The following is a 22,033-nucleotide window of genomic DNA, read 5'->3' on the forward strand; positions in this document are numbered from 1 at the left end:
TCATTTTTCAAATTAATGAATATCCTCTGTATGTTACGAAAAGCGCCACTCAGTTGCCATTCAGAGGAATAAAATACCATAAAACGTTTATCCACGAAATATGAAATTATTTTAATACTGACTTCGGATACAAATAAAATAAATACAGATTATTATGCTCCCATTACCTCCAATTTTCCCCAATGGTTAGTTATTGGTTAGTTAGATCCCAAAATACAAACCAAATTGATTAGTCACACTACGGAAATTAGGGACACAAAAACAAAGTTTAACCAAATAAATTTCCCAATTAAAAAAAATTTCACTCTTACCAAACTCCGGCACTTCTCTCTTCTGCACTATATACTGCTTAATCGGACTATTCCCGTCGAAACCCGGAGTCCAACTCACATTCACAGCTCTCTGTCCTCCATCATCAGTCCTAAATTACGATTATCCCTTAAAGCATTCAACTAAATAGATCACTTCAATTCTACCTTTCGGCTTTAACATTGGTGGGTGCAAACGGTAACTCTATGACGCTCAATTTGGCCGATCTAGTATCATTTCCACCAGGAGACCGCACTGCGCAAGTGTAGTGACCAACGTCCGACGCCCTCACAGCCTGAATTTCCAACATTCCGTCAGGCAGAATGTTGATTCGTTGACTTCCACGCGGATTGATCAATCTAAAAACACTAAGTCAGACAATATTTCTATAATTCAGTAAACCTCACTGTTTATCTCGAAACCAGTCCAGCTGGTATGGCACCGCAGGATCCGAAGAAACTTTACATTGTAGAGTTGCCGTGTGGCCCAGAAGGACTCGAGTGTCTACTGGTGGTTGGACGATTTGCGTTCGAACTAATTTGACAAATTAGTAAATAACAGTACGTAATGTGAAATGTTCAATTACGTACCTAGCACGGATAAATGGGCAGACCCTCTCACTTCCCCAGCCTCATTGGCTCTAACGCATGTATAGAGGCCAGCGTCCTTTTCTCGCACCGCGGCAATTAGTAAATCACCAGTTTCCAATATTTGGATTCTTCTGGAAGAAGTCGTAATCTCTTCTTCACCTGTGAAACAAGAAAAAATTGTGTATCTGCAATACACACACTGATATCAAAAAAGTTGGAATAAATTAATTAAAATTTCGGATATCGTTACTTGGGCATTTTTGAAACTAACTTTCAATTGTACAGGATGGTGCCTGTTTAATGGAATTGTGGAACATTAGTAAGAACGTAATACTTGTAGATAAATGAAATCTGATTATACACTCTCGGAGCCGAATTTAAAGATACATTTTATCTGGAAGAAATTAAGGATTTTGAGCTACATTAATCTGGCTACTTATCCATATGAAGAAATTACTCCGAATTGATTAGATGCATTGTTCTCGTCACCGATATAAACATAGCCTCCCAGACAGCCGTTTAGAACACGAATTTTATTGAACGCAATAACCAGTGGCGTATGCCACAATTCCTCATGATACACTTGCCCCGATGACCTTATTACTAAAATTCTTCCCTTAGCTCATTAAGTTTTATACAGTCGTTTGAGGGTGAAATATGAGTTAACCCTGTATGAGGTATAAATCATCCTACTGGGTAGACGTGAGCCACTGGATCGACGACACCACTTGGAAGAGATATGGTAGGAGTGTTGCTGTTACTGGCTGTTTCAGGTTTTATTGCCAAGTTATATGAGGATGGGAGATAATTTAATTATCTATGAAGTATGTTTCACCCTATCGGGAAAAAAATTACATATCTAAAAAGATTAAAATTATTTTCCACTCTTTTACATCTCGTCCAATGAATCTCATCGATTCAGTCGCTCGTTTTTACCCGAGAGGGTGAAACATTTCCTACAGATAATTAAATTATTTCCTCCTCTACTATGGTTTGCTAAGAAAATCTGAAATAGACAGGTAACAGCTATATTCCTACCTCATTTTTCCCAATTAGCGTCATCGATTCAGTCTCTCACGTTTACCCAAGAGGGTAAAAGATACCCTATAGATAATTAAATAATTTCCCACCCTTCTATAGCAACAAAATGTAAAACCGCCAAGAAACAGGTATATTTCTACTATATCTCTTTCAAGTGGTCTCATTGACATAGTCGCTCGGGTTTACCCGATAGGGTGAAATACGCCCCATATAGGGTTAATTCATTTCTCACCCTCAAACGACAATACATAATTTAGAGAACTGGGGGAGAATTTTTATAGTAAATATATATCGAGACAAGTGTATCATAAGAGTATGTAAAATACGCCACTGGTAGTTGAGTTCGGCAAATGGGTATTTTCAGCGTCTATGTCTTAGCGACCATATCTCACACCGATCTGTTCATCTGTATTTACTTATTTGAATGACTTTAAACTGTGAGAGATTACCACCATTTGTACGTTTATGTTCCTGCTAAACTCTTAAGCTTTATATGCAAATGTATATTGAATACAAGTGCATTTTCTACTATCTGGAAGTCGGTCAAAATGTCACTTATTCTAAAAAAAAACGCGGTCTTGCTTTCATTATCATTTCAAATATTGTTCTATTTCACTTCTGTGCAATTTCTTCAAGACACTAAAAGGAGTGTCTTGGAAAAATTTCCTCACTTTCAGAGTTTGACTGCATAGCCCTCAAAAGTCTGACTTTACTTCACCAAGGCTTGCAATCAGCTGAACTACTGCATCCTGTTATACGTATTATTTTGCTATTTTAAAGCACTAATGATATTTACTGGATCATTTCCTGAATTAATCAAATGGTACATTTACAAAAATTGGTGTAGGATTTCGATAATTGCAATCCTGTTAAAATGATTTTTTATTCATGAGAAAAATATTCCTTAACAGTTCGTTTTTTTTTTGTTGAAAAGCTTACCATTAAACACCCATGTAACGTTCGGTATCGGCGCTCCAGCAGCTCTACAAGACATCGTTGCATCTTTTCCGTCCAGCACAGTCAGATTTTTTGGTCCGAACTCCATCACCGGTTGCGCGGCTAACAATACAACACTCAGTATAAAAAGGGTGAAAGAAATATATAAACACTGGAAATATCTGCGTAAATTTAACAACCCATGCATCGTAACAGAGCAAAACTGAATAAAAACGGGCGGAGTGGAAGAGCGAATCGCTGGCGAAGGAAGAAGGGCGAAGGGACGATGGTGGGTCGCCAGGTGCGCCTTCAGGTAGATGGGTATGATTAGGAACGGTAAACGGCCCTCAAAACATGCGATATTTTAATTTGCAAATAAGAAGTAAAAAACGGTGATGGTGTAACTATTTTACAGGTGATTTGGCGAAATCAGAGACAGCTTTAGCTATTTTGATTGCATACTCTTTGAGGTAAACACCTTTAATTTTGTCCATAAAAAGGGTCAACAATGGGCACAAAAAAAATTTGAACGGCAACACTATTCTACTAGTGCAAGATAAAACGTGAAACAATCAAAAACATCGATCCTTACTCGGGGTGGCAAAAACAAAGTTCTTTTTTGCACCATGACGTTCTCCGGACGGCCTTAACCTTACCAATTTTGCGGCTATACTACGAATAACTCGATTGTCTGCATGAAGGTGACGTAAGAGTAAAAATCACATTATAACAATTACTCTCATGAGGAGCATCTGACGATAAAAATCATCAGACCTTCCCAATTACTCGCTAAATCAAAACTTACTCTTGACTCTCAGCCATGTGGATTGCGAGCTCTCTCCTGCTTTATTCTTTGCGAAGCACTGATACATCGCGTTGTCCGTGATAAGCAGTTTCTTAATGAGAAGCGAGTTGTCCTCTTCCACCACATATCTAAAATTAAATATATTTGGCAAAAACCGACAACGTTGCTTGAGAACACTGACAGCTGCGTCACTCACGGTTAAGATTGGACTTTGAAACAAAAGAACGTTGCGCTGTTGCCATCTAAGAAATTGCATGGACAAATTTAATGAAGAGAGTATTCTTGTTTTAAAACCGTTGTATCATGAACCAAGTCCAATTTTGCCGATTTTTTGACCCATATGATACGAAAGAAATTAAAATTAATAATCATTTACCTCTTATCTGTCAGATCTAACTCTTCTGAATTCCGATACCACGTCACATTAGGTTTCGGAATCCCTATTAAATCGCAAGGGAGACTCATCGGTGATCCGTAATCCCCCAGCGTCTCCGATTTGGCGTTGCTAAGAAACCTTGGCTTCTCCAAAACGATCACCTATTAGCGAACCATGAAAATCTGCTTTTTCGGGGGTAAAAGTACACACACCTGCGCAACGGCTTTCACAGGAGAAAACCCCCCAGATCTTAGGTTTACATTGCATTCGTACACGCCACTATGGGTGGTGTTGATCGACACCAACGCCAAACTCCGATTCCAAATGTCGTTCAAAGAGAATGAGATTCCGGCGCTTTCAATGGGAATTCCATCCTTGAACCACAAAGTCTCCAGCTCATAAAGGGGTTTTGCGTTCGCAATACAATAAAGGTTGGCTTCTGCTGTTCCTTTGACGATTTGCAGATCGTCCGGTGGAATGATGATTTCGGGGGCGATCTCTTTGCTTTCAGGCGAGTCCTCAACGGTTAGTCTTATAAAGGCGCTGTTCTCCTCTTTACCTTCTTGGGCGTTTATTGCACGGGCCCTAAAATTTCATATACATTCAAAATGATCATAAGCGTTTCATTGAAGTTTACTAACTGGACCAAATACACAAACAATCCCTGGAGGATTTAATGCTATTTATCATTGTTAATGCGATAACACATTGGCTATACGTTTCCTGTTGAGGTTATTAAATAATAGAGACACATATAATTTGCGGATCGATTTCGGGAGAACAAAAGTAAACCAGGTTGGAAGAGAGGTTACAGAGGTTCAAACATTAATAAATAATAAACCAAAAAGTCCTTTCGCTATTCAATTATTTAAAGGGCTTATTGTCCCGATGAATGTGGCTTGAGTTTAATAGAGCGACTCAATGCCGGCCTATGTATATAATAATATGTTATCAAAAAACAGGACTAACGTATTTGGGTACAGGTAATTAACAACGTTACCTTCAATTTTTTGTCAGAATCTACTATTAGGTATAATTAAGCGGAACTAACGTTTACATTGTATACGTTTTCATTAAAATGCAAATACCGTTGGTAATATTCTAGCCCTTTGAGTATTAAATCGTCATCAATTCACGTCGAAATTGATTTGGTGGCCTGCAAGAATAGATGGTAGGTTTTAATATAAGTGAAGTCACTTTATATGTCCCACGCGAGGATGATATTTTTAAATGGAAATAAATTGCTTTGCGGGTATCGAATGCCACAAAAATGCAACTTTAATAAACGCGCCGCATTAACGGAAATTTCAAGTAAATAGTTATCAATAATATGTGTGAGTGGTCAGTTATTGTGATATGCTGAAAACCCTTGAGTATTTTCTGAAGGTCTGGAAACAGCGTAATTTTTTTTTCAAAGAGTTAATACAATCCAATGTTCGAATTCAAATTGGTGATGAAGCAAGTTGTTTTTGAAAAATCAAAATGGCGTCATATTTTAGACGCTTCCAGCAATGTCAAAATTACGCGCCCGACATTTTCGAAACCACTGACATACGCCATTGCTTTTTTCATTATTAGCAATTTAAAGCTGAAAAATAAAATTTGCCTACGTCTGTTCGATGATTGTCCACAAGCACGAAACCGTTAACGGCCTGGCCTGGGACAATGGGAAGCGTTCTCAACATGAAAATGTAACCTCATAAGAAAGTGGAATTACTTTGGATGCAAGACAGTATTATTATAGATATAATTAAAGTCTTATTTCACTTACCTATAAGGTTTTTGATCCGCTTTATCAGCTGCTAAAATTATAAGTTGATTCGTTTTCGACTTTGCGTACTTTTGAGCGTACGGCAGTACCCCCTCATCAGTTTGCCACGTAACATCCGGCAAAGGAACCGAGTCGATTTCCGGCAGATCCAGAATTGCCGCGCCTCCTTCTACTACTGACAACGTCCTTTCTTTTTGGTCTTTAAACACATCCATATCTGCAAAACAAAGTGAGAATTTATTCATTCAAAAGCGCAACTAAATTGCTCACAAAAATAAACGGAACGCCACATTTTTCATTCGTTTTTTAGAGCTTGCGTTTCGGGAATGCCTTGTCCGAATTTCACGAACAAAAAACATTTTGATAGTCCGTTTCTTTTAGGAACATTGACGAACACTCATTTTGAAAAAAATTCTCAAAGTTATACAGTAAAGATAAATGTCGCTCGAAATAGATAATTTTTAACTGAGTGTTGCGGTTACTTCAGAACTGCTATTACGATGTTCTTTAGTATCTTTGGCCGGCACCTCAGTACATGTTTGGCGGATTTTAGTTTTTTATGCAATAAAAAAAATTAAAAGAGATTGCCAAAAAGTCGTAGTTTTTTATTTAATTTCCTTGCATCTCGGAATACCTGACCCCATTTTAACGAAGTAAAGTGTATCCGAAAGACAATTTCTTGCAAAATTAGTAGCGTAGACAGGTTTAGATAAAAAAAATCTTTTGAACGTCGTACGAAATTGAAAACAAAATGTCTATTGCATAACTGTTAATTTACATTAACAGTCATTACACCACTGTATAAATTAAAAATATGACTTTCATTGAAGACTGATTTAGGGGCTCTGAACGATATCTCGAAATGTACTTAAGGGTTTTTTGATTTGTGGCCTCGGAAAAAAAAAAATGAAAGGTGTTTTTCAAGTTTCTATTTTTATGATAGTTCCACAAAAAATGCGGATCTACTTCAATGGAGCAACGCTTTGAAACAATTTGAAAATAACCGTAGTTACAATCAGGTTGCCCGGAAATAAAGGCAGGTTTAAAAGCTTTAACTACAAAAACAAAAATTTAGCTTTTAAAAATCATTTAAACGCTCGAAATAGGCTCTATTGCAATGAATGCTCTTTTTCCAGCGTATTACAAGCTTTTCTACCTTTCGAATAAAAATTCATATTTTTAAAAAGTGAAGAATTCCCAAGTCACTTTTCAATGTCTGCTGGTCACCAAATTTTTTTTCTTTCGTGAAGTTATCTATACACCTAAAAAAGTGATAGTCCCTTAGCGAGAGGTCTAGAGGGTAATATAATCAGTCCCTTTGGATTCACTAAAACAGGTTTGGGAACGGAAAAATAGGAATGCATTTTATCAATTACAGAATAATATTGCTCGGTTGAAATAGTTTTACCAGAATTCAAAGAGCTGTAGTGTATTATTCCACACGATGCCCACTAAACGGTCACCGTTATCTTTTCTTGATGAACGGTTTCAGAAGAGGTCGAAGCGTTTCTTCTTTGTCCAGATCGTCTACTATTGTCATAGAGTATCCACTTTCCGTTGCAAGTTACAATTTTGTACAGAAATGGTTCTTTATTTTAACGGCAAAAGAGAGCAGAGCAAAGTTCGTGCGGAAGAATTTTTTGCCAGTTTTTCAACTCGTGAGGAACCCATTTTTCCAATTTTCTGACCTTACCGATCGCCATGAGCTGGTCAGCAATGATTGATTTACTAATGTACAGTTTTTCTGCAAGTTCTCTAACCGTTGTTGTGGGAGTTTCTTCCGCAGATCGTTAACATCAAGACAAGATTTTCTTCCATGACCTTCTTTACCTTCGAGGCTGAAATTTCCTTTTCGGAATTTTCCGAACCATCGCTAAATGGTGCTTAGAACACACCGGCACCACCCCACACTTCATTGATGTTGGGGGCTGTTTGTGCAGCGCATCGAATGAGTTTAAACTCGCATAAGAGAATAACGCGAAAATCTCGATTTGACATATTTAATAAAACTGAATTATTGGGAGCTAACAAAAAGCAACCAGGGTAAACACATATTATCCTTGGAAAGAAAATTAATTAAACTTTTGAAAACTTGAGTGGTTCAAGTCAAAAATTGCACATTTCACATAATTGCAGTTACAGTTTTACGATACAGGAATCTACATCGTGAAGAAATATCTGAAATACAGTAGCGGACAAAAGTTTCGAAACATTGTTAAAAATCCTAAAGAACATATTTTTTAACTCCCCATTGTAGATTCAATATTTAGAACATATTTTTCATATTTGCGTTAGTTTAGTTTTTTCAAATTTAAAGTTATTAGTGGCAAAGCAACAACAGAAAAAAAATAACAATAAAATTTCTATAGGTATGGGAATTTTATAGCGACAAAAGTGTGGAAACAATATATTTTCCAGTACAGATTTTATTTACTTCTGATGTTTACGTTAGTATTCTTGTGGTATTTCATTTAACTTCTAAAAGAGTTAGTATAGATAAAATGAAACAATATTCACAAGACTTAGGAGGTAAAGTCATTGAATTATTCCATAGTGGTGTGAAGCAAATTGACATTGTAAAGGAACTGCAAATGTATCGAGGAACGGTATCCAAGATTTTTGCAAAAATAAAGTGCATAATACCACTGCCACTAGGCCAAGAATCGGAAGACCGTGTAAAACAAATGGTGTTGTTGATAGATACATAAAACGTTCATCAAATAAAAATCGGAGATTGGCAAGTAATATATGCAAAGAAATAACAGTTCAAAGAGAGGATAATGTCTCTGTGCGCACTATCCAAAGAAGATTAAATGACGCAGGGTTACTTGGAAGGCGTCCCACAAAAAACCCATGATATCTGAAAGGAACAGGAAGACCCGACTTGAGTTTGCTAATTCGCACTTGACCTGGATGAGAGAAAAATAGAGAACAGTTTTATGGAACGACGAAACTAAGATAAATTTGTTTGGATCCGACGAAATTTTATGTACAGTATGTCCGAGTTAAGGACTTAGCACGTTTGTAAAATCTTTCCTTCTTGGCCGATTTTGACGTTTTACTTTGTTAATTAAATATTCAAAATGCGCATTTGCTTAGGGGGTACGAGGACTCTTCACCCATAATCATGACTAACTGCGTGCATTTTTATAAGATCAAATTTCAAAAAGTATTATTAGGGCTTGTTTTAGGATAACGATGAAGGCAGATTCTCAATTAGAATGACTTAAAACCCATCTGTATCGATTTTCATTTTTCTGCTATACAGGGTGTTCGAAAAAATCAATAAAACATGTTTTTTATGTAAACAAGTTTTAAAATTGACAAACATTTTATTTTAACAATAAAACTGATTGGCGGTTGTTAAAAAAATGTATTACTAGTATTAAAGAACTTTGAACTGTTTAAAAACTAAAAACTAACCTTAGTGTAATAAATTAATATTAATTTCAGTTTAACATAGAATCATAGAATAATACTTTATTAACTAGGAAAAAACAGTTTTGTGGATTAAATATTGGTATTTTCAATTAATCCCCCAAATTCGTTTATATAATACATTTTTCAATACGCTGAAGACTATTTCTCAATACTTCACTTAGCTGATGTCGAGTTATGCTCTGACAAGCTTTACTGCGTGCACAAAGCTTTTCGCGGGTCCGGGTTCTTGTGGCATGAACTTTATTTTTTATTGTCTCCCAAAGGAAAAAGTCCATGAGTGTAATATCCGGAGGTCACGACGGCCAACGAATGAGAGGGCGATTTCGTCCGATCCAGCGTTTGGGAAAATTTTCATTTAACCAATTTCTCACATTAACTGCATTAAGAATGGGCGTTCCATCATAAACATAGTTAGTTTTAAAACATGAGCACTAGTAACTTTTTTACTTAAGAGCAAGAAAAAAGTAATTATAATGAATTTGCCGATTGTTCCCAAAGTTTTGTCTGCTACTGTACTTAATTTTCCAATTGTATTCCCATAAGTTTTGCCATTAATGAGTGCGCACAATTGCATTCTTGTTCCGTTGATAGCCAGAATGATACAAGTCTGACTTAAACCACTCTAGCTTTGAAAGTCAATTTGTATTTGATATTTGCTGTTACTGAAATTTCGTTAAAAGATAAGTTTTAATGAGTCAGAGATAGAACCATTTAGTACAAGTGACAGGGAATATGGGTGAAAAATATGAAGGAACTTTTCCAATTTATTCCTCCTGTTTGTCAGCAATATTTCATATATGTCATTGGAGATAGAAATATCGAAGGCAGTGATACACTTGAGCAAACAGAAAAAGAAGATGATTTGTAATTAATAGCTATTCCTTAATTTTTCTTAACGTTGAAATTTTCTCAAAAATTCATCTCTTACTTTTATTTTGTTAAAGTATCAAAAAGGAAACAAATACAGGGTGTTTCTTAATTTATGGTAAAAAATGAAATGTGAATCATGAGTTTATTTTAAGATAAAAACTTCATATAAAGGCATGTCCTAAATTGCTTCCATTTTTATTTACAGGATGTTCAAGTTTCATTTTTTTAAATTTTCATGAATTTCTCTGTTAGTTGTAAAGATAACTAAGTCAAAATTGGTAATAATAATCAATTTAGTATTACGAACAAACTGAAATAACAATTATTTAAAATACTTCACAAGGTGTTACTTTTCTTGTTTACTATATCTAATTGCAGCATTCTTTACCTTGCCATTTTATCATATTCTTAGGTCAATTGGAGCGAACATGGTTAGATGTTCTTGCAAATATCTCTTAAACTATTGGTCTTCATAAAAAAACTGAAGAGGCAAAAAACTGAATAAAAGACATAAGGGATTAAATTAAGTTAATGAATAAAATCTAAAAACGTCATAAAAAAGGTTCTGATATAAAATATTGAGAGCGACCACAAGAAAAGTAACACCCTGTGGAGTATTTTAAATAATTGTTATTTTAGTCTGTTTGCAATACTAAATTGATTGTTATTATTTTGACTTAGTTATCTTTACAACTAACAGGGAAATTAATAAAAATTTTAAAAAATGAAACTCGAACATCCTGTAAATAAAAATGGAAGCAATTTAGGACATGTCTTTATATGAAGATTTTATCTTAAAATAAGCTCATGATTCACATTTCATTTTTTACCATAAATTAAGAAACACCCTGTATATTATTTTTTCTTTACTAATCATAAAAATGTATTCCATTTTGAGAAACGTTAAAGGCCATAGTCGCCTAAGTCAAAAAAGGGCAAAATAAGTAAGAAAATTGAAATTAAATTGCCTGTTTCTACTCAGAGAAATTTATGTCGATATGATTCCTAAAATTGCTTTGCAGAAAATTTTGAAATTTGATTTCGGGGATTTTTCAATATAATTATGACTTTAAATTCAATTATTTGAGAACGCAATTTTTTGACTCGAATCACTTTAGGTCTCAGAGAGCTCTATTAATTTAGACGTTCATAAAAGTAAGTAACAAATCATCAAACATCGGCACGCAACAATTCAGAGAATTAAAACGAAATCGATCTGAAATTCTGCATTTATTCCCGGACAACCCAATGAACGCAGGGGGTTGAAAATTCGCAATTTTGCATTACTCCGCGATGACATTGAAAATTTTTCCCCAAGATTTGCGTCCGACAGCGATTCTAGAAGAAATGGAAAAAAAAACCGTGCCGTTTCCGTTATTTTTACGCGCAATTTGTTAAGCACTTACAGGCCACAACAATTTTGATTTCCTCGCTGAGTATGGAGCCAATTTTGTTCGATGCTATGCACCTGTAGCTGCCCCCGTCCTCCAGTTTTGCAGAAATAATCTTGTAGAAGGGGTCGGTGGAGAATTCCGTGATGGCGACTCCATCCTTGAGCCATTTGAACTGGGGAGCTGGATTGCCTGCAACGGAAATACTTCGTGTAATGGGGATAGATAGCAAAAGGCAGGTGGAAAAATCCCAGTGATCAATATCACGAAGTATTACGATAATGTGCTGGCGAGGAGATAAACCATAATAGATAGGCAGCTTTAACCTGTTTTATAGTGTAATATATTCTCGTAATTTTTACGCAATATAAAGACATGCCTGATGGCAATAAACATCCTCGTGTATATGGGGTATGAAACTGACGTCGCTCATATAACTAGTTTTATGTCATCGTTTTAAAAGCGGGTAATACATCACTGGGACGTATAGACAAATGGCGATAAAAAGACTGTCAACTTATTGCAGGACTAACGATGATTCATAATTCGTGACGTATTCCTTTTCGAACAAGAATATCTACTCCCGCTCAATTAGCAGGACTCACGGAGCAAACTGGATATAATGACAATTTGCCATGAATTATAAGACGCCTCTATATCACACCTTACTTACGCATATTAATACTGATTAGGTGCGGGATCTACTGCTTCACGGGCGTCTAATTATTCAGCATTCCCGCGTTATTACATAGTTAACAGATGCCTTAACCATACACCCATTACCCCATTTACGAGTTGAAGTGTAAAAAATTTAAAGTTGCTTGGAATAATAAAATCCAGGTTTCATCACATGGCTGGATTGAGGCAGTAAACAAAATATTCAAGGGGAAGTGCATTCGCTTGTACGCGGGCACCTGGAATTGTATTACTTTATTTCGGTTTTATAATTTGTTTTCTCCTGATGCCCAGGCACCTCTATGCCGGATTTAAAAAGGCCGGGGCTAATTTAGGGAGGTCGTAAGCCTAATGCGAGAATTAAATGAGAAATTGCGACGCTGTGGTCAGTGCTGGGGCGCAAGTTCCTTTTGGATTCATCGTCAAACGTGAAGGTTCCGAAAAATGGCGTGGAGGCGAGATGGTCCGGCTGGCCCCGCCTTAATGGGATCGGTCGAACCCCGATAACTCGACGGGATTATTTCCTCCGCTCCTCTCGGTGCGGAACTCGGTTTGGTGCGTATTGCAGATAAACAGCTAAACAGTCAAGAGTACATAGTCAGCCACGTCTATGATGGACGGAGACATGTGCAACGTCTAAAAACACGAAATCCCGGGTCCGTCCAAGCGCTGTACGTACTAAATCCTCCCAAACGAGCAAAAAGTCCGAAACATACATGTCGGCCCCGATGGAAATAATTAAACAATCCGAAAGACAGTTTTTACTCGGCGTTTGAAAGCAAAAATTTCACAATCTGGAGAGACCGCTCGTCTCAAATTAGAATATTTCGAATAAAATTCTCTATTAATTCAAATGCAATATTCCGCATAATTCTCGGCAACAAAGAGTTTTATGACGCGCATAAACATTGGGAACCACTAGAGTATGAACTTAATTTTATCGCGACTAGATAGGGGTTCCATTCCAACTTCCAAGACAATCGCCATTTTTCACGCCATATACTGGAACGCTTCCAGATCCGTGCAATAGTAAAATAAACCGATGTAAAACTGGAAGCGGATATAAATCAACGCAAAGACCTTGCTTTGCCTTGTTTATGCGAGCGGATGTTTTATGTTACTGTCGAGATAAGCTCACAGATATCAAAAATCATATTACCGGCTGAAATATTTATTGAAAACTTCTTTTCCCCCCTGTTAACACCTAATTCGTTTCCGGAATGTATCGTCCCTGCACCGGCAAAACAATACCGCTGCTAAACCTGGATTTCTCATTGCAAGTGGCAACCAATTTAAACTCCCATTCTCTTTCGACACATGTATTGAAATTTTTGCCACTGGAAAGCGGCTTTTCCGGCCGCTTTAAACACTCACGAACACCTCGAGTGACATTACTGCGAAAAACCGATACACAAAGTTGTCAATATTTCCAATTACCTTTAAAGTGGAGATGCACTGACACACATGCGGAAATCCCGGAGCGAGCGGCAAAAAAAGAGTGTCAAGTGAGGTTTTAAAGAGTTTATTGTTGAATAAATTTTTTTTGTATTCTGTCAGTGGCGTTGGTCGCAAACGCTACTTTCATCTAAGGATGAGGTCGTAAAACACGCAAACACGGTGTGTTCAAGATAAGCATGTCCGGCCAGGGATCTCGTAAACGTAAAAGACACAGGCTTGGTCGAACGGGAGGAAAGTTGCGCGTTCAAGGAGATAGCTTCGCGGTGCGAACGGATCTATTAAATTATTTTTGGCTTTTCAGTTATTTTGAAAACACCGAAATTTTCGAATTTCTAATATACAGAGCTGGGCGAAAGTCCGGAATAAAATTAGTGCCTTTTCAACGAGTAACTTAAAAAAAAACGCCTAAACATGTGAATTGATTTTGAATTGTACGTGTTTTTTGGCAATAAAATGAAATATTTTTCTTCAACCCCTCAGCTGCAACCCTACCAAACTTTTTTTTAATTAAAAAATATTTTTTAAATATACGTTGGAAAGCTAGTGGGAAATGGAATCTTAGCATATCCTTTTTTTAGATGTGGTTATTAGCAAATAAAACAAAAAAAGACGAATACCTTCTTGGTCCTATCTACTAACTATTTAACGTAACAAACGCTGAAAAGGTCTTCCGCCCTCTACTTGATGTGTTCTCAGACGATGGTAAAATCCGTCGATGGAATTCCGAATGTCTTTAGCCGGTATATTATTTGACTCCACCCTAATTTTCGTTATTAAGTCTTCAATATTAGCCTGGCTATTTTGATAAACCTTATCTTTCAGGTATATCCAAAGAAAATAATCTAATGGCGTTATATCTGTAGATCTAGGTGGCCGTTCAATTGTACCGCGTCGCCCAATCCAGCAATCTGCAAATATTTCATCAAGATATCCTCTGACATTGATACCAAAATGTAGGGGAATGCCGTTCTATTGAAACCAAATTGTTTCAGTGGACACTTCACTGGGAAATATAATAGCTAGAGCAGGAATCAGTTCAAAACTTAAAGAGTCTAAGTAGTGTGTTCAGCTGTAAGGTTTTCTTAAAAAAGGCATGGCTCTAAAATTCGGTTGTTAATGACACCTGTCCATGCATTTACTTTCTGAGGGCGCTGCGTATGAGCTTCACATATCCAGTATGGATTTTCTTGACTCCAGAAATGATAATTATGCCTGTTAATCATTCCATTTAAATAAAAGGTAGCTTCATCCGAAAAGAGTATCTTCAGTAAAAACCCATTATTTTCGTCATCATATTCCTCAAATTTGTGGAATATCTTACTAATAGTAGCCTGAAAACTTTTTTTCCGTAAACTTCATTTTGATTTCGCATTCTATATTCACATCCCAGCAATGCCAAGACTTCAATGCGCTGCCTTTCTGATCATACCATTTTTGTTTAGTAAATTTAAAGAGAACACCTTTAGAGTACACAAATTAATAATCTGGACGTTTTAATTCCATTTTACACAAAAATGCTACAATTTTAAAACGAAAAAAAAAAAATGTATTGTTTATTGAGACAATAAACTTGGTACAAAAATGCAGCAATTCTTTTGAAATACAGCTTGATATGCTGAATACTACTTTGCTTGTTTCTTTATTTTATCGATGCGAAATAAAAACTAATTCCGAATCAAAGACAGCGTATCGATATTAGATTTCATTGGGTTTTACCATCGCTTGGGAGCTTGCCAAGTAGAGGGCGAAGGATATTTTTAGCATCTACTACGTTTAATAACCTGTAGATAGGACTAAGAAAGTATTCTTCATTTTTTTGTTTTTAAAAGTTTTTTTTTTAATTCTTAATAACCACATAACTAAGAGAAGAAAAGGGGTAAGGTAATATTTCATTTTTCACGAGCTTTTCAACGAGCCCACACATGACATACATGTTTCCATTAAAAAGAAAAAAGTTGAGTAAAGTTGCAGCTAAGAGGTTGAAGGAAAATATTTAATTTTATTGCCAAAAATACGTAAAATGCAAAATTAATTCACGTGTTTAAGCGGTTTTCTTTTAAGTTCCTCTTTGAAAGGATATTAATGTTATTCCGGACTTTCGCCCAACCCTCCATTTTTTCCACATTTACTTTAAAGCCGTTTTACATGAACTAAAAATACTGTTTTAACCCATAATGAACTTGCGTTGCCCCTTGGCAATGCTGAAATTGTACCGGGAAATTCCCCTGCATCACTAACAGATTATATATACAAGGTGTCCCATTTAAAACTGTGATTGAAGATTAGTCAAAAACGGCACGTTATATGTAAAAAAGTTCCAAATAAAAGTTGTCCGGTAAAGAGGGGACATATCATAAAGATAGTGATTTGAAATGATGTTAAAATGACGTTTTGGCTAAAAGCTACTATCTTCATGACACGTCTCCCTCTTTACCGGATAACTTTTTTTCACAGAACGTACCGTTTTTGAGTAATCTTCAATCACAGCTTTAAATGGGACACCCTGCGTAATGTATTTATAAACAGTATGTTTATTGCACTGTAAAATTATACACAGTTGCATTAAAAAATCTGTTCCATTTTCTCATATTCTGGTTTCAATTTTCCACGCTACCACTAAGAATTGGCGTTACCATATGTCCACAGGCAATTACTAAGAAAATATTGAATTTAAAATATTTATTTGTTTATTTAATTGTAGTTTATTCACAATGATACGATTTGATTCCCAAAAATTTCGTCATTTTGATTAATCAAAAACTCCGTCCTTGATACATTAAGACTGGGGGAAAATCCTCTAAAACTATGGGTAAATGATTCCTCAGGAGGCTAAAGTACAATTCCCAATTCAGTTTTGTCGGAAAGTCAGCTGGTCTTAAAATCATACACCATACATTAATTGAAGGTTCATGTTGAAAGGAATGTCCTCTCATTAAATGAAGGTTTTTCGTGTTGTAAGAATAGATGGTTTGTCGAATTAAATATATCTCTCGTTGTAAATCTGGCCTTTAGGTGAACAGTATTTTATTAAAGAACAAAGGGTTGCGATGTTGCTTTTGGATTGGCAAATTGCACAGATCAATTCTAGACTGAAAATCCCATGGCAACAAACTTTGAACAGGCGCAAATTGGCATGGAAACAGCTTCTCTTTTCGTGGAAGTCTAGAAATTGATGATTTACTGACCATCGTCGCTTCAGAGATGAGCGTGGTGCTACCATCTGTATACTCCAGCATTCACACGAAAATTTACTTTTCTTTATGTATAACGAGAATTTTTCAGTTGGAAATTCCTAAAATATCGAAGTTACTGATACTGATAAAAGAAAGTTATGTCGATTTTTTACACCTCTGCAAGACACAGGTGCCGCGAGCCATACTATATAATATATAAATACTAAATAATGGAGAAATTAGTGATTACAATAGATCGCATAAAGACCTACGAATTGCAAACAGTAAAACATGTCTAGCAATAAGACTATCGACAAAGCGTACAGTAATTCAAAATAATGCAAATTTTTAAATCCCTCATATTGATCTAAAATTTCAATGCAATGCCTTATTTTCAACAATTTTTTAAAATTAAATACGCATAGCTTCAAAGCTTTTGTATCACCAAATTTTTCTGTTTTAAAATAATTTCACCTTCGTATTTATGGTTTATCACTAAAGAATGTCTTTTTTAAATCGGCAAACAACTCTTTTATATACAGGGTGATTCACGTAACTGTTTCATTAGAAACTTTTGTACTTATAACTAATCTAAATTTTTCATATTTGGGGGTTAAGCTAATATAGATACACTCTACTTTTTAAAAATATTTTGAAGGTCATCTCTCTTCCGGTTATACCGGAAGTCGAGATCAACTTCCTTATTTCAAATGGAACACCCAGTATATTTTTGCATTTTTGGAATCTAGTGATTAAGCTGATTAAATTCTTATTAGGTACTCCTATACCTAAACCTAACCATTTTAAAGATATATTGGTTTAAAAGAAAAATCTTTCTAAAACACCATTTTTATAAAATTTAAAATTCTCAGCTATTATTGAAGCTGGCTTTACGAAAATTTGCTGACATGTTAACTAGATATGGTAGATTAGGTTAATGTGAAAAGTTTTTATAAATATCATACAGGGTATCCAAAAAACCACATCATATTTAAAGAATTTTGATGGCAAAAAAGTCGCTTATTTCAAATAGAACACCCCATATATTTTCATATGTCTAGAATCTAAATTTAATTCTGAATCGATTATTATTAAGCATCTCTATACCTAAAATTAACGCTTTTGCTCTAATTTGCGATTTTTGAATATTGTACGATAATAATTCTAAGTATCTTAGTTAGCTTTGAAAAGAACGTGGCTGCTTCTTGTAACATGCGTTAATATAATTATTAATTTAATAAGTTCGCTCAGCAGTTTAGAATCACGAACTTTAATAATACTTATTCAAATAGTGATATTTTTAATTTATTCTTTATTCATGGAGAGTGTTGGAAGTTTTGGAGAGAACTTGCCGTACATTCAACGAAAGATATCCGCATCTTCCGAAAATCACAAAGAACAAATTTAGGATATTGGAATCAAATTTTTTAAGACATGGAAAAGTCGAAACTAAAAAGTCTTATTATTAAAGTTCATGATTCTAAACTTCTGAGCGAACTTATTAAATTAATAATTATATTAACGCATGTTACAAGAAGCAGCCACGTTCTTTTCAAAGCTAACTAAGATACTTAGAATTATTATTGTACAATATTCAAAAATCGCAAATTAGAGCAAGAGCGTTAATTTTAGGTATAGGGATGCTTAATAATAATCGATTCAGAGTTAAATTTAGATTCTAGACATATAAAAATATATGGGGTGTTCCATTTGAAATAAGCGACTTTTTTGCCATCAAAGTTCTTTAAATATGATATGGTTTTTTGGATACCCTGTATTATATTTATAAAAACTTTTCACATTAACCTAATCTACCATATCTAGTTAACATGTCAGCAAATTTTCGTAAAGCCAGCTTCAATAATAGCTGAGAATTTTAAATTTTATAGAAATGGTGTTTTAGAAAGATTTTTCTTATAAACCAATATATCTTTAAAACGGTTAGGTTTAGGTATAGGAGTACCTAATAAGAATTTAATCAGCTTAATTCCTAGATTCCAAAAGTGCAAAAATATACTGGGTGTTCCATTTGAAATAAGGAAGTTGACCTCGACTTCCGGTATAAACGGAAGTGATATGACCTTCAAAATATTTTAAAAAAGTAGAGTGTATCTACATTAGTTTAACCCCCAAATATAAAGAATTTAAATTTGTTAAAAGTACAAAAGTTTCTAATGAAACAGTTACGTGAATCACCCTGTATGTTTTCTTAAATGGAGAATTCGACGTTTGTTTTGATAGTATGAGCCAGTACCATTTTAAGGTTCAAAGCAAAACCCATGAACGCCAAGTGATATCACGAATTGTTCGTGCCAGAATAGTGGCTTTAGTTCAAGAAGGGCATTTACAGAGATTTGTAGCTGAGCGAATAGGCGTTTCTCAAAGCGACGTCTCCCGCATATGGAATCGCTATTTAGAAGCTGACTCTTTGCAAAAGATACACAGAAGTGGCCGTAAGCGTGACATTAACCAAACGCAGAATCGCTGTAAACACTTAACAATTTGACGAAATGCTACTATGGCAATAGCAGAGCCTCGAAAAGGAAGTTACACGTGTACTTGGAGTTGCTATGTCTTGTTTGATGCTAAGAAGACGAATCATTCAATATCGTTTGCGATGTTGTTGACCAATAAGAGTTCCTCGGCTACAATATCAACACAGACTTCGTCGATTCCAGTGGGTTGACCAACACATATTCTTACTCGAAAGATTTTGGAATTGTGTTCTTTTTCCTGATGAGGCCAGAATTTGTTTGGTCAATGATAGTCGCCGAATTTTAATTTGGAGAGAGCCATCAAGAGCTGTTCAACTTGACCAGGGACAATGACAGACGATAGATACATTAGGGGCATTCTGAATCCATGTGTCAAACTATGGTGAGGGGCTGTTGGTGGCAGATTCGCCTTCATGGGCGACAACACCCGTTCTCACCGTACTGTGATAATAAATAACTATCTTGAAAGTGAAAGGATCAACCGTTTAGATTGGTCGCCTTTATCGCCTGACACGAACTCTATAGAACATGCTTGGGATATGGTCAAAGAAATCTTCCCAGAACCGTCCAGGAGCTTGTTGTTGCTACTATAGAAGACTGACAGCATATTCTTCAAGATCTTCTAGCTAATCTTGTTCAAAGCATGCAGCGACGTCTTCAAGCTTGTACTTATGTTGGAGCGGAGATACATGTTATTAATTTCTTTTTTACTTCAAAAATTTTGAATGAAAACTTTCTTTTTTCGCCCGTAAGAATTTTTTTATTGTTTAAAATTTAATAGTAAAGTAATTATGGCATAAACTAATTGATTCTTAATCAAAATTCATTAATAACTAAATATTTCATTTTTTTTGCACTACATAATAAAACGAACAAAAATCAAAGTAAAAAAAGAACTTTAGAAGTTATATGTGTGTATTCCTTAATAAATATATTTTCTATTAAAATGCATAATTTTATGCAGGTTTGGCAGTAAGGTAGTTGATGTTATTTTTGAATGCTTGACAATTTAATTCTCATTTGGTTCATTAACCATTTGTAAAAAAAATTGTGAACAAAATTTGTGAAGTTTAATTTATTTGACCTTTTATCATTTAAAGATAGCTTCAACCCACTGTCATGGGAAGATATGTTTACCTACAAATATTTTTCTGTGTGACCTATCATGATGACTAATATTTTCGTTATTTAGAGATAGTTTTTTTTACAGTTTTATCATACCCAAATCCCGCTTAAGAACAATTTGAGGCCGGTAAGTCGAAAACTGTGAAATTTGTTCCCGATTTACACCCACCCTGTATAACACTTGAAACAAAACGCGTCTTTACTTCTTGTTATTGAACTTTTAATCTTTAGAAGCCGTAAAATGGTCGATCCAACCACCACGGTTCATAGCAGGTCAAGGCACAATAGGGGAAACTCTCCTATATGCAGTAACGAGAAATTCGAGCACGAATATCCGGAGGCACGATGAGGTCAGTTTTCATTATGCACGAATAAAGACGAAAAGAACGTAATAATTACGCCACTCCGAGTACACGAAGAAGCGGCGGGTGTTTATTAAATTTCGCTATTGGCGCAGTCGATAGGACATAGCTGTTTCATGACTTTTGTTTGCTCATTTTTATTGTACATTAGGTGACATGTAAACTTAAACACGCAGTAAAAGTGTTCCAATTGCAATAATATTTTGTACAAACATTTGTAATGCTGCAAAAAAGATGTGATTACGTTTTCAGTCTTATCGGCCTGCATGTTTAGGGTATTTCTTTTCTTTTGAGTATTTTTATGAAGAATAGAAAAGCTAACTTTTGATATCACAACTTCCGGACGAATTCGCAAGACGACATCACTTCAAGATCGTCACCTAAGATTGTTGGCTATACGGAATCGATTTTCTACCATCAGAGCAATTGTCAATCAGCGGTTTACAGAACACGGCAGAGTTATTGAAATGCGAAATGTATTCCGACGAATCAGAAACTTTGGTTCATTTTTATAACGAGCACAATTTGTTTTACCTTTAAGTCCGGAGCACAAACGAAATCGAATTGGGCAAGGTAGAGAACGATTAGCCTGGAATGAATAGTGGAACGCAAGTCTGCAGCGACGAATCCAAGTTCTGTTTGGACATGCATGGCGGTCAGGGAAGGGTTAGAAGGCAGCGTGAGGAACGACGAGATCCACAATTTTTTGTCGAGAAGCATATACATCATGTTGTTGATGTTATGGTGTGAGGTATTATTACTTATAACTGCAGGGCACCTCTGATCTTTATTAGGGGCAATGTGACCGTACTGCGGTACAATCAAGAAATGGTGGAGCCTTACTTAATTCGATACCTAAGAATCCTCCAAAATTCTATCTTTCAACAAGATAAAACTCTACCACATGTGCCAAAGATAGTGTTGGAGTACTTTCAACAAGCTAAACTGTCTTGACCTCCAAGATCTCCAGATTTGTCTCCAATTGAACACGTGTGGAACATTACCGATAGGAGATTACGAACTTTACAGTCGCACCCTTAAACTTTCGCAGCGCTTCAACATGGAATAGAAGTTGCGTGGAATGAAATATCCCAGGAAGATATTAACACCCTCATCAGAAGTATGCCTGTATGCATTAATGAATGCGGAAGAAATCGTGACGCATCAACACATTATTAATTATAAGAATCCCAATTAATGGATTAAAATAATCCA

At 35.6% G+C, this 22,033-nt stretch overlaps 1 protein-coding gene across 5 annotated transcripts in view; it reads right to left on the minus strand.

Annotated features, from left to right (window-relative positions):
- The window catches only part of sdk (sidekick cell adhesion molecule), a 94,786-nt gene that overhangs the window by 12,130 nt on the left and 60,623 nt on the right, over positions 1-22,033 (minus strand). For 3 of the 5 annotated variants that reach the window (XM_066402102.1, XM_066402100.1, XM_066402099.1), the window contains exons 3-12: positions 11,546-11,722; positions 5,829-6,045; positions 4,270-4,642; positions 4,058-4,218; positions 3,682-3,809; positions 2,880-2,999; positions 900-1,058; positions 717-843; positions 477-668; positions 312-421 (exon numbers count right to left, since the gene is read on the minus strand). In XM_066402102.1, the coding sequence (XP_066258199.1) occupies positions 312-421; positions 477-668; positions 717-843; positions 900-1,058; positions 2,880-2,999; positions 3,682-3,809; positions 4,058-4,218; positions 4,270-4,642; positions 5,829-6,045; positions 11,546-11,722 (1,764 nt within the window). Of the gene's footprint in view, positions 1-311; positions 422-476; positions 669-716; positions 844-899; positions 1,059-2,879; positions 3,000-3,468; positions 3,568-3,681; positions 3,810-4,057; positions 4,219-4,269; positions 4,643-5,828; positions 6,046-11,545; positions 11,723-22,033 lie in introns of all 5 variants that reach the window. The other 2 variants (XM_066402097.1, XM_066402101.1) reach the window with 1 other exon arrangement.

This window comes from Euwallacea similis, chromosome 24 (genome assembly GCF_039881205.1).
Source record: "Euwallacea similis isolate ESF13 chromosome 24, ESF131.1, whole genome shotgun sequence".
Classification (NCBI taxonomy): domain Eukaryota; kingdom Metazoa; phylum Arthropoda; class Insecta; order Coleoptera; family Curculionidae; genus Euwallacea; species Euwallacea similis.